We start from the raw sequence: 13,146 nt of genomic DNA, 5'->3' as shown, positions 1-13,146 counted from the left end.
CTGCTTCATAAGCACATTCTTAAGGGAAATTTTTTTTTTCTGTGAAAGTGTGGTAGTGTAGAATAAATATAATGACAACTAGGGCCCCCTGGTGCCACTGCCTTGATTCCTGCTCAGGTGCCAGCGGACTGCTGTAGCACATCAGTGCAAATGTCAACACAGTGATAAAGCGATGTAACAGTATCATTATGAAAATAGATTTGACCGCCTGAAAGAGTCTTAGGGACCCCTAGGGGTCCATGAAGCACATTTTGTGAATTGCTGCCTTACAGCATTTGAAAAGACAGGCTAGCTGTCCAAAAAAACCCTCAAAATGCATAATCCAATCAAGAGAATGTGGCCAATTTTTTAAAAGTCATGTGTCCACAAATGCCTATTATATTCCAAGAATCATTAGGTAAATAGACATATGTGGCTCCCCACCTCTCGGGGCTTAATTCTCTTTGAGAAAATGGACAATAGACAAGGTGATTTCAGACCGTGAAAAGGCTGTAAAGGAAATAAGCAGGATGAGGTATTGGACGCTGGCCTAGGGGGTGGCAGAGACTCCTCGACAGAGCGTGGTGAGGGGAGGCCTCCCAAAGAGGTGATACACTTGCTAAAGGCCAGGAGATGACAAAGACCCATTTCTGCAAAAGGTGCAGGAAACAGCATTCCAAGCACAGGGCACAGCAAGCAAGAATAGCATGGCATTTTTAAAGAAAAGAAGGAGGGGTGCACTCAACCCTGGGCCTATTTGTCTTTTCTGGCTTTGCTCACTGCCCAGGAGTGCTCACCCTTGCAACACCTTCAGAGTTAACTGCTGCACGCAAGACTGGTGACCCGCAAATGCATTTCTCCAGCTGACCCTCCCTAAGACCCAGACTCACACCCACAACCAACATCTCCCCTTAGTCACCTAATAGGTAAATGCTCAAAACTGACCTGGAATACCTCAGGCTAGCAGTAAAGATGAGCCAGAAAAAACAAAACAAAACAAACCCCAGCGCCACAGTGACTCAAGCCTTATTACCAATAAACTCATCTCCAATTGGATTAGGAGGATGCTCCCAACAGAAATGCAAAGCTTCAAAGTATCCCCACAGGTTCTCCTGTGCAACGCCAATCAAAAACAACCAAGCTGCAAAGGGCGAGAACTGACCCCCAAAGAAGAGGGAGGAAACACACACACACACACACACACACACACACAATAAACTCAGACCCGTGGGAGAAGGAGAGAAAGGAGCTGCTTCTGGGGCAGGTGGTCTGACTATTGAGAACACAGGCTGATACCATAACTGCAATTTCTGCAGCTCGTTGGGACTGTCCTGTTGCATCTGACTTGAATTTTGTTTCGTTTGACATGAGAATTCCTGGGTAACTTTTAATTCCAATGCCTCACTGCACCCCCAGAGCCTCCGATGCAATTTCTCTGGGTCAGGACCCACAACCGTCTACTTGTGCAGCCCCGGGCCTTAGAGTTCAGCCTCACACCGGGCCCTCTGGAGAAGCCGGCTCTAAATTTGGCACAGGAAGTCCCAAATTTCCAGCTTCCCTCCTTGGAAATTTCATTCTTTCATCAGCCTGAGGGTCACGCTGGCCGGGTTCAATCCTCCGCTCTCCCAGGTGCCCGTGACTTTGGGCCTCACTTGACCTCTGCAAGCCCCAGTCTTCAATCTGGGGAATGATGATCCGGATCGCGCGGCTGGAGAGAGGGGAGTAAGTCAGCAGGCCTATGTGAGAGATGTCAGGTCCAGTCGGCCGCTTCCGGAATAAATCGACGGAGAAGTGCCCGGGCTCGGCCTCCCAACGCAGCGGCGGCGGAACCTGGGCAGGTTGCCTGCCCTGCGGGGCATCTCTAACCCCAGGAGTGTTCCCACGGCACCCGGGGAGTCCCGCGCCGCCTCCAGGGGACGTCCCCTCTGCTCCGGAGGCCGAGTCAAGGATGCCCCGCAGCTCAGTGAAACGCTAGGGGCTGACTCCGAGGAGGGCCAGCGCCCCACACCGCCGCGGGCAGGGGGGCATTAAATTGGCTTCTTAAGCTGCCCCTCACACCCTCAAAGCGAGGAGGAACTGGGTAGGGGCGCAGAGCAAAACAGGGCGTGGGTAAAAAGAGAGCCGGGACGCTCGGTTGAGGCACCGCTGGGATTCGAACCCAGGATCTCCTGTTTACTAGACAGGCGCTTTAACCAACTAAGCCACGGCGCCGCCCGCACAACTACCGCGAGAGTCCGTTCCCCATCACCATTTACTGTATAGGCTGCGTGCACGCGCACAAGTTTTGTCGGCGGCTGACGCATGCGCTCTGTAAGGTCCTCGTCGCAGGCGGCTTAGACCGAAGAGTTGTACTCGGAAGCCGGAAGCTCGGGCAGTGAGCAGTGGGCGGGCCCGGGCCGGCTAGTCTTCCCAGTGTTGCAGTGTCAGACCCCAGGGTGGCCCATCTTTGGGGAATGCTCGCGAAAGATCTGGTCTTCGGCCCTCCAGAACTGACGCAAGCTGTCCGGCGAGGCCGAGCCCCGGCCCGGTCCGGAGATCCAGGGCCCGCTAGCGCGGCCGGGCTGCCGGCTCCCCAGCGTTGGATCAGGGCTCAACCCGGCCGTGGTCCCGCAGTGACCACGTGTCGGACCCATCACACTGGCGCCCTCAGCCTGGGAGGCCGGTTGCCCTCCTCGGCCGCACGCTGACCACCGGGGTCTCCGGCGCCGTCAGCTCTGGGGGCTTGTCCGCCCGCTGGTGGAAACCAGACCCATAGCTTCAGTTGGGCTTCTTCCGCGGACCCTGAGCACGGGGAGAGTCCGGGGGCACTGAAGAGACCCTGAGCAGGCACTGAACGATCAAGCGCTTAAAGGGGCCCAGGCCGCTGGCCTTAGAGCATCAACACCGTACGTGGAAGGTTTCCGCTGCCAGAGGAAGGCAAAGCCCTCCGCCCTCAGGCGTCTCACTTGCCCCTCTGGGGCTCCTCACTCAGACACATCAGCCACTTCATCACAACACTTTTTAGAGTGCCTTTGAGCAGCAACAAAACCAAAACCTGCTAATCCATTGACCCAGCGGTTTCTCCAGTGGGAGAGCCTAACCCACAGAAATGTAGGTCTCTGCAAAAGTATGTACACAAGAAGGTTCACTCCAGCATTGTTTGTAAGAGCTAAAGACAAGAAGCAACCTAACTGCCCGTCCCTGGGGACAGTGGATGCAGGCCAGACATCCTCCACAGCACTGAGGAAGAATACATTTATGTATGTCTTCATGTGCCAGAGAAGGGATAAGACTTCTCTTCCAAAAAGAGCCCAATTGCTGGGAGGCTGACGCAGTGGAGTTTTGCCATGTTCATGCATCATTCATGTAAATTAATGCATAAATACTGAACAGCCTGCTGAAGCTGGGCGGTCATCCTGGTTGTGACGAAGGAGGGTAGCACCAAGCACAGGACCTGCCCAAGCAATGACTACCAGGTTATGGTGCGCATGGGCAGAATTATGGGATGCCAATCAATGAACATTAAGTAAATCAGTCCTGCAACTAAGTTTTTTTAAAGGACTAAGGGGCATACTAATGATATCTGACGGAAATCCTGTAAGCCATACCAGATGGAAAAGGGAGCCCTTCACGTTTAACTGATACCTTGCTCTTTGTGAAGTAATTGATTACATTGTATGCGTGGAAGCAGGAAGGAGGCTGTACACATGCATGGGCATCCTGGAGAGTAAAGAAACTGGGGTGGAGAGCAAGAAGTATTCTGTGATGGAAATGCCCACCACCCACTTGCCTAACCAGACTTTCCTCTGCTCTGAGCAGTGACCATCTGGGAGCCTTAGCCAGGGAGGCACCCACAGTGCCACGGTACAGTCCACTCCACAGATGGAGCTACACAGCTTCCTCTTCATTCAACAACGAAGAGGCTGCGGCTGCTCTACAGGGCAAATCCAGAGACCAGAATGTGTTCCAAAAATGAGACAGGATGGACACCAGGACATAGAATTTAGAAAGAACAAAAATGTTTCTAGAATTCACATGCACACTTGTTTTCCAAAAGAATCTATATTTATTCTGCATGTAAACTAAAGACAGAGGGATCCCCAAGGGGCTGTGGAGCTGAGGAGGTGGCACAGTGGTGGGAGCCCAGCCAGAGCGTGGCCCCTGCCCCAGCCTGACAGGCCCACCCGCTGGGGAGGGGCCCCAGAGAAAGGCCTGTGCAGAGCCCCGAAACCTATATGACAGGTGGCCTGTGCTCGAGTCACCCAAAGGCTCCAGTGGCCATCAGCCATCCTCACCCAGGCTGCACTCCCTTGACAGTGAGACCTCCCCCTCTGATGATGGTGAGGCCTCTGTTGACAAGTCTTTTGCATCGAACCGGCAGAACACACATTTGGTGACTGTTTCAGAAAAGATGTCACTTTCGTAGATGGAGAAAGGCCTGTCACATTCTTCACACTGACATGAAATATTTTAAAAGAGTAGAAAGGAGGTGCTGATCAGAGGAGATCAAGGCATGCAGTTAGAATTCTCCCCCCTGATCCAACTGCCTTGGGCCGGGCCAAGGCAAGAGCTGCCTCCCCTCTCTGGGGCTCTAAGCGCACAAGGATAGAAACTGCAGGCCACTGAGAGGGAGTAGGCACAGGCTTCCTGCTCTTTTCCCTCTCAAAAGCTGTGCAGGTCCTTCCAGCTCATGTCCCCTGCTGTGGGGTCCCAGGGTGGCGGGGAGGAGTGGAAAGCCACTTGATGGTGCTGAGGATTTGGGGTGGGTGTCTAACCTCACCCTCTGTTCTGTGCAGAGCAAAAGTACAGGGCCGAGGGGCTATCCGAACTCCCTGACATCCTGGGGATACCTAACTTTTGAGAATCAAGTAGGCAAGACTTCTGAACAAAGCAGGAGTTTTTTTCTAGATGACGAAGGTGCTGAGCATCCTCCTCTGTCTTTGAGCCGAAGCACCCAGAGGACTGTGGATACAGTGGCACAGCTCACTTGCAACATTTTCCCACCAACAAGTGAGCAACACTTGTGGGCTCTCAGGCCACGGGCAGAGGTCTCTCGGGGCTCCCACCAACGCACGGTCCCCCTGAGACGAGCCGGCAGGCGGCAAGCCCCTGCCCTGGCTCTCCAAGCCCCTGTGCTTTGCCACGCTTGCCCACTCCAGGGCACCAAAGCCTGCAGGAGAGATGGGGCCAACCCCGCCCAGGGCAGGTCTTCTGGGAAGTGCGGCCTCTGAAGTTTCTCGTATTGAATCAGAGCAAGTCAAATGCAGCGAGCTCGTCTTTGCTACAACTTCAGGTAGGTTTCTTTCTTTTATTTCTTTTGCAAGAAAGAAATTCAATCCCTTACCTGCCTTATTCTACAGCATCATTTCCCACGACCCAAGCCCAGAACAGCAGGGCTCAGAGGAAGCAGCTCCTGGGTCCCTCCCCAGGTGGCAGGTGGAGGACACAAGCACTGCTCTGTACCCAGTCAGCTTCCAGGGCCTACGGGCCGACATGGCCACAAAGGCCATGAGGACCAGCTGGCCACAAAGATGGGGTTCCACCTGGGTCCCACCCCTTACCTCCCTGCCCCCCGGTGCCATTCTCCAATTAGCCATCCCCAGAAGCAGTGGCTCCCAGCCAGGCCTTCTGAGTGGAGACAGGCCTAGGGAGCTCCAGGATTCACGAGGGCCCAGCAGGGACTCCTCAGCCTCTTGAGGTGGCAGCCAGGTGCCTGCAATGCGAGGCCCCAGCAGGGACTGGCCTCCACTGCCCAGGGCCAGCCCTGGCTATACCTGGTGAAGCAGAAGATGTACCCGCCATGATCATCCACTAGAGAATTGGGACCTGAGCCCCATCCATGGGAAACGGGGCACTGGGGACCTGGCCGGGGTTCTGCTGCAGGAGCGTAGGAGGCCCACACGGGGTCCAGCTGTGTGCCAGCCTCCCTCCAGGACTCCCTCCAGCCTCATCGCCTCCCACCCACCCTGCTCACTCCAGTCCTCAGCACGAGGCTCACTCCTGCCTCAGGGTCTCCACATGGGCTCTTCCCTTTGCTGGGAAGTTCTTTCCCTAAAAGAGCTGCACAGCTCACTCCCTCACTACCTTCAAGTCTTTGAACAAATGTCACCTTCTCAATGAGACCTATCCTGACCACCCTTTAGAATGCTGCAACTGCCCGCACTCCCGTTTCCCTTTCCTATGTTATTTTCCTCCAAACTACTTATCATCATGTGACTTACTACATATTTTTCTAATTTCTTTATTCATTGTTTGTCTCCCCTTTTAGAAATGTAAGCTCCCTCAGGGCAAAAATGTCAATCTGTTTGTTCATAGTTTTATCCCCACTTGCCCAGTTTGTTCAAAGAATAAATTTGTAGAGAGAACTAATGAAAGCCTTCTTTTGGCTTCATTTTACCCAATACCAACCTGTTTCAGCTTTAAGCCCCGGGCCTTTTTATACTCGATTACCAAAGGAATTTGGTCAATTTCTTCAATATTCCATAGTCTCATGGTCTTATCCTAAAACAAGTTAAACAGCAAACCAGCAGTTACAAAATGGGTTCGTTAGGCTTGGATGACCCAGGGAGGGGCATGGCATCCAGGTTACACGTGGACAACTTCGACCTGCAGAGGGACAGTTAGGGTGACCAACTGTCCCAGTTTCTCTAGCACCATCCTAGCCTTAGCACTGGAAGTCCCACGTCCCCCAAACTGGAAGCAACCAACAAGATGTCCCTGAATAAGAGAATAAACAAACTGTGGTACATTAATGTGACAGAATATTATTCAGTGATTAAAAAAGAAAGAAATGAACTGTTAAGCCACAAAAAGGACATGGAGGAGCCTTAAATACAAATTTCTAAGTGAAAGAAGCCAGTCTGAAAAGGCTACACACTGTGTGATTCCAGCTCTATAACGTTATGGGAAAGGCAAAGCTATGGAGCCAGTAAAAAGGTCAGTGGTCGCCAGGGGCTCTGGGGAAGAAGGGGAGGGATGCAGCACAAGTGCAGCACAAGGAGTTTTTAGGACAGTGAAATTGTTCTGTATGATACTGTGATGGTGGATACATGACATGCATTTGGCAAAACCCACACAACATAAAGAGTGAAACTTAAACCATGGACTGTAATTAATAATTATATATCAATATTAGTTCATCAATTGTGATGAATATACCACACAATGCAAGTGGCAACTGGAGGGTAAGGTTATAGGTAACCCTCTGTATGATCTGCCTCTCACTGTTGTGGCCTCTCCCATTGCAGAGCACAGGCTCCGGACACGCAGGCTCAGCAGCCATGGCTCACGGGCCCAGCCGCTCCACGGCATGAGGGATCTTCCCGGACCGGGGCACGAACCCGTGTCCCCTGCATCGGCAGGCAGACTCTCAACCACTGCGCCACCAGGGAAGCCCTAAAATATAATTTTTTCTTAACCGTATTTGCTTAATTATCCTACTATCAGTTACTACTAATCACTGTTATTGATTAGTCCTGTTGTTGTTTTGTTTAAATAATAGCATTTATGTAACAGAAAAGTAAATAAGACATAATTTCAAATAAACACTCATTTTTGATACTTTGTCTTGCATTTTTACTTTTTTCCAGCTTTACTGAGATATAATTGACAATATTTTTCACATTTTTTATGCTAAAGTAACAACACATTGGCATATAATTTTTATTATGTATTATAATATTATGGGGTTTTTTGGTCAGGTGTGATGGTATCCTGCATTGGCTCTCTAAGAAGTTGACCATGGCAGGCAGAGTCTTGCCCACATTTTTATACACCTAGAAACCCCCAGCCTAGAGAATAAGATGGCTCTAACAAAGGTTGGGGGACAAGGTGGGACCCCACTTCTTGGTGCTCACACATGAAGGACAGCCCTCAGGATATCCTGGGCTGTCTGTTACGTGCCATTGGCACGGGAATCCCAGGATGCAGTGACTAGCGAGGGACGACCCACCTGGAACCTTGGGGTTGTCTGCTTGCCCACGAGCTGACCCCTTTCCCTCCAAGGCCCCCTGTTGGCTCCATCACTTACCAGTCTGGACAGGCCCTTGTTCCAATGAAGTTCAAATGACAACTGTGCAAAGAAATACCTGGCAACTTCCCATATGAGCAAAGGACCCACTTTCCACGTTCCCGCTTCCTGGATGGGGTCGGCCTGGCCAGGTATAGCCTTCAGACTGAGCTGCTCGGTCCTTCAGACTGAGGAATTTTACTTGACAATGCACTTCTGCTAACACTAATTCTCACAAATGTGATAGAGATTTTAAGTCACTCAAAGGTTGGCCACTTTTACCTTCGAAGCAGACAGGATCCATTTCTTGTTGTTGCTGATGGCAACATCCATCACCCAGTCATTATGGCCCTGAAGAAAAGTAGAATTTTAAGAGGACCTAGAAAGAAAAACCTTTGAAAGAACAACAAAAACCAAACAAACAAAGTCAAGAATCCAACGTTGCTTACTTTTTTTTTTTTTTTTTTGGTATGCGGGCCTCTCACTGTTGTGGCCTCTCCTGTTGCGGAGCACAGGCTCCGGACGCGCAGGCTCAGCGGCCATGGCTCACGGGCCCAGCCGCTCCGCGGCCTGTGGGATCTTCCCGGACTGGGGCATGAACCCGTGTCCCCTGCATCGGCAGGCGGACTCTCAACCACTGCGCCACCAGGGAAGCCCCATTGCTTACTTTTAAGAGCAATTAATTGTGCTTCCCTGGTTTCACCCACGATATTTAAAGTGGAGTACAAAGTGTAAAAGCTTGGGATTCATGTATATATCACAGCACCATATGAGTTTTTAAAAATAGTACTCTGGTGCTTAGCACAATGGGAAAAAAAAATTATATTCCCAGCTGGTCCCAGAGCACCTCTTGCAGGTTTTTGTTTGCATATTCTTTGTTCTAGGAAATACCACTTAGCGATCCTATTGGTGAGGGAGCTTTTGGCTTCAAGTAACTGCAAACCTACCCACTGTGGCTTAAATAAATGGGGGTTATTTTCCTGGGGTAAAAGGAATTTAGAGAAGATAAATACTTGCTGGTTCAAACACTTAATGATGTCAGAGCTCTGTGTCAGCATCTGTCTCATTCTTTGGCCTTCCCCTAATGGAAAGAGGTGAATGGTGAGGCGTGGTATGAGGGAAGGAAGCAGCAGTGAGGTTAAACTGCTGTGCATAACAAAAGGACAGGAATCGGAGGGTGGAAGAATAGAGAGAGGAGAGGAGAGGAGAAGGGAGGATAGAATGGCCTGATAGGAACACAAAGGGACTTTTAACCACAACATTCAGTTTTAAGCCATTCACGTGCTATGATGTAAACTCCCCTTGCCTCTCCAAACCCACAGAGAAGAGGGTCAGACAGAACAGCTTTGGGATACTGAATGTTATGGTGATCAAGGGGACACAGTCTACATTTGGGCCACAGGAAATAGAGAAACCAAGAGTCATCAATGCAAGCATTCACAGCCAAAGGCGGCCATGAGATCACAAGATCAATGCGTATGCAGAAGTCTCGGGGTGGGGGCACCTGGAACAGAGGCACTGACGTAGCCGATCCTGGGGCTGCCTAACCGTTGGGTTCTCGTTGTGTTGCACCATCCATCTCCTTACCATACAGCCACTTTAAGTTGAGTCTCCTCTAACCTGCAGCCAAAAGTACTCACCCACCATTGACACCCACCATTCTGAAGCCCCACAGCTTTCTATGCATGCCTCATGATGGCATTCAACCTTTTGCACAGTCATTTCTGCTGTTCATAGACACTGACCCTCCTCAGAGTTTTTGCATTTGCTGCTCCCTCTTCCTGGAACGCCCTTCCCCAAGATCCTCACTCATCCAGTCTTTCTTTGCCATCCAGTTCTCACCTCAAAGGCCACCTTCTCCAAGAGGCCCTCCCACTGTGGATTAGTCCCTGGAGTCTGTTTCTATCATATCACCCTGTTGTGGCTACTCTGTGTCGCTCATCACTATGGAGGATTTGTTTGTTGGTTCCTGGTCTGACCTTGCCCATAGAGGTGTCAGCTCCATTGCGAACATTTAGGTCTGTCTCACTGTTGTATCCCCAGCACCCAGCACCCAGCATGAAATGAAGAATGAAGCTCAGATCTTCTATCTGATGCTGGCATTGGTACCTTCAAGGAGAGCTTCCGGTAGCCTTCTCCTACATCCCAAATAGCCACAGTCTTGTCAAACCCTCCAGACACAAGCAAAGAGGCTGGAACACAAAATGAAAGAGTCTCAGGGGGTCACCTTCCTCAACCAACTGTTTCCTCTCTGGTGAGGCCCAAGCAGGCCGCAGATGCATCTGTGAGGTGCTACCATGGCTCACTCTGAGGACACTCAAACCCCTTCCGGGTGGGACTCAACAACCCCCAATCAATTACAGTTGACGCTCGATATTCATGGTAGTTGCGTTCTACAAAGTCATCACAAACACTCAATGGGTGATGATTGGTCTTTAGGGGAAATGCAGGGTTAGGTTCCTGTGAGCCTCTGGTTACAACATTTTCATTAACCCATCAGTACATAACCTTGTTTTCTGTCTGTTTCTGTTTAACGACACCTTACTTGACACATATTGCTTATTTATTAACATTGATTTCATGGCCACCAGCATTATAACTCATGTCTGAATGAGGCGTATCTAACATGTGTTTTCCCTGTAAGGCACATCACAGGCTTCTTGCCGTTAGGACACTAGACAGCACTTCAGCACTACGCTGGGGGGCCCCTTTAAACAGCAAAATCATCAACAAAGAGCACAAAATGCAAAAAAGTGGGACTAAATAGATCGCAGCAAGGACACCTTATGATAAGAGAACTGAAAGGAGAAGACGGAGGGTCACCTTGTTCAGCCTCAGCTGGGACCGTGTGCACGTGGCAAGCTTCTTGCCGCTCTGCATGTATCTATGGGTGGCTGCAAAAGTGCCGTGAGTATTGATTTCAGGCTTACAGATAAATTTTACCCAGTAGGTAAATTCACAAACACAGAATCCGCAAATAGTGATGATTGACTCACTATACGCAACTCTGAAACTTGTAATGCCAAGGACAGGAGCTGGTGGGGCACCTCACAGCGGGGTCTGACTTACACAGAGGCTGCTTCTGAGAGGGAAACGTTTCTCAAGCCAGGCCCTGACTATGTGCATGTTGGCTGGGTACTCCCCTTGACACACAGAGCAAGCCCCACTCCCCACGAGGACCGCGGAGTAGAGTCATAACATTTGGCTCCTGGGTGTCGGGAGCAGTCACAGCTCTCACTGGGGCCAGCTGCCCCTGGCTGCTTCCTGGCATTGCTCCTGGTCACATCCAGGCCCCTTGATCTGGAAACAGCTCTCCAATGTCCCATGCAGAAACACCCCTCACATATTCTCAGTGCCTCTGGTTCAGAGGGTACCGACTCTGACCTCCAGCTCTAAGGATGGGCAAGTCCCGCAGGCACGGCCAATCAGAGCCTTCCATCCCCTGCTAAAGGGGTTGGTTCAGAGATGGGCATGTATCCCCAGCTGAGCCAATGCGAGTCTTCCCTGGGACTTGTACGGGCACCACCAGAAAGAGGTTTTCTCTTTCTCTAGGATTGCCAGTGACCAGAACCTTTGTTGGCCTGGACCACCAGAGGCCATCTTTGCCTCCTTGAGGAGAAAGGTCAATACAAGAGAGAAGCTGAGCTGAAGGATAGAGCGGAAGGGTTGGCTTCCTGAGAGCATTGTCTGTCTGGACACAGCCCTCCTGAAGGGTGACCAGCTCCTGGATGAAGTCAGAGAGTGGCATGGACATACATACACTACCAAATGTAAAACAGATAGCTAGTGGGAAGCAGCCACATAGCACAGGGAGATCAGCTCGGTGCTTTGTGACCACCTAGAGGGGTGGGATAGGGAGGGTGGGAGGGAGGGAGACGCAAGAGGGAGGGGATATGAGGATATGGGGATATGTATAGCTGATTCACTTTGTTATACAGTAGAAACGAACACACCATTGTAAAGCAATTATACTCCAATAAAGATGTTAAAAAGAAAAAAAAACAATAAAAAAAATAGATTTGAAAAAAATGTTAACAGATTTATCTTGTTGCTTAAGCTACATCAAACTGAGTTTCCATCATTTGCAAACTTGTGCATATGAATCTCCCTCTTGGCTTTTCTGTTCTTGGGGAAAATAAATCCACCCTCACCACTGGCATCATTGGAAATCACCTCTTTATACTAAGGAAAGTCCACATGAATGGAACGTGAGGAACTCTACCCCAGCACTCCCACGGGTGTGGAATCCTTCAACATTTAATTACTCACTGTCTCTGGCAAAGTGGCAGGAGCTCACAGAACCTTCATGACCCTGCATCAGAGTCACACAGGCTCCACGGTTTCGAAACTCCCCTGTATGGACGTTCCATATTTTTAAGGTTTTATCCCAAGAGCTTGTACACAGGAAATGGCCACTGAAGGTAAAACAGCAGTTTGAGATTGCATTGGTGTGTGCTCTGAAACATATATGGAAGGGTGCACACATTAGTACATCACTCCTGGAGGATCCGTGGACACACTAAAGGGGAGGTGAGTGGAGGGGGCATTGGAGCTGATACCCTGTGACCCCATTCCTTTTTTTTTTTTTTTTGCAGTATGCGGGCCTCTCACTGTCGTGGCCTCTCCCATTGCGGAGCACAGGCTCTGGACGCACAGGCTCAGCGGCCATGGCTCACGGGCCCAGTCGCTCCGCGGCATGTGGGATCTTCCTGGACTGGGGCACGAACCCGTGTCCCCTGTATCGGCAGGCGGACTCTCAACCACTGCGCCACCAGGGAAGCCCCATTCTCAATTTTTAAATGTCTTATTTTTTTACAGAAAAGAATTGTCAGGATTTTGCTTTTCTTTGTTTTGTTATGATCTTCAAAGTATTTTCCCTGTGACTGTCATCTCCTGTTACAAAGAGAGTTTTCAAGCAAACTTATAAACATAATTGAGCATCTCTGAGTAGCCTGGATTATAATATCAATTCATCTAAATGAAGAAAAGGTTGAACAAAACTGTTTTCTAGAGCTCAAGTCAGAGTTTTAGACTCTTTTAGTTCTCTGAAGCTCACAAACTGAGTAGGATCAAAGGAGAAGAAATGTTGGCTTCCCAGGGGTGTCCAGGCTTAAAATGTCCAAATCCCAGTACCTGGTGGGGCAAGAACCATCCCAGCATATACTGGAGGTGAATAACAA

The 13,146-nt window shown here is 50.2% G+C and overlaps 1 protein-coding gene and 1 non-coding gene across 2 annotated transcripts in view; both read right to left on the bottom strand.

Moving 5' to 3' along the window:
* Positions 1 to 2,116: 2,116 nt before the first annotated feature.
* Positions 2,117 to 2,190, bottom strand: TRNAT-AGU (transfer RNA threonine (anticodon AGU)). The gene has a single exon. It is a non-coding gene; the product is annotated as a tRNA-Thr (tRNA).
* Positions 2,191 to 3,984: 1,794 nt separating this feature from the next.
* WDR88 (WD repeat domain 88) overlaps positions 3,985 to 13,146 on the bottom strand; it is a 37,861-nt gene continuing 28,699 nt past the window's right edge. Inside the window, exons 7-11 of the mRNA XM_033413812.2 lie at positions 12,236 to 12,423; positions 10,076 to 10,158; positions 8,249 to 8,317; positions 6,367 to 6,459; positions 3,985 to 4,413 (exon numbers count right to left, since the gene is read on the bottom strand). Coding sequence (XP_033269703.1) covers positions 4,240 to 4,413; positions 6,367 to 6,459; positions 8,249 to 8,317; positions 10,076 to 10,158; positions 12,236 to 12,423 — 607 coding nt within the window. The 3' untranslated portion in view covers positions 3,985 to 4,239. The remainder of the gene's footprint in view (positions 4,414 to 6,366; positions 6,460 to 8,248; positions 8,318 to 10,075; positions 10,159 to 12,235; positions 12,424 to 13,146) is intronic.

Source organism: Orcinus orca, chromosome 20 (genome assembly GCF_937001465.1).
Source record: "Orcinus orca chromosome 20, mOrcOrc1.1, whole genome shotgun sequence".
NCBI classification, from domain to species: Eukaryota; Metazoa; Chordata; class Mammalia; order Artiodactyla; family Delphinidae; genus Orcinus; species Orcinus orca.
The sequence above is the reverse complement of the archived record's forward strand: the minus strand, read 5'-3'. Positions and strand labels throughout refer to the sequence as shown.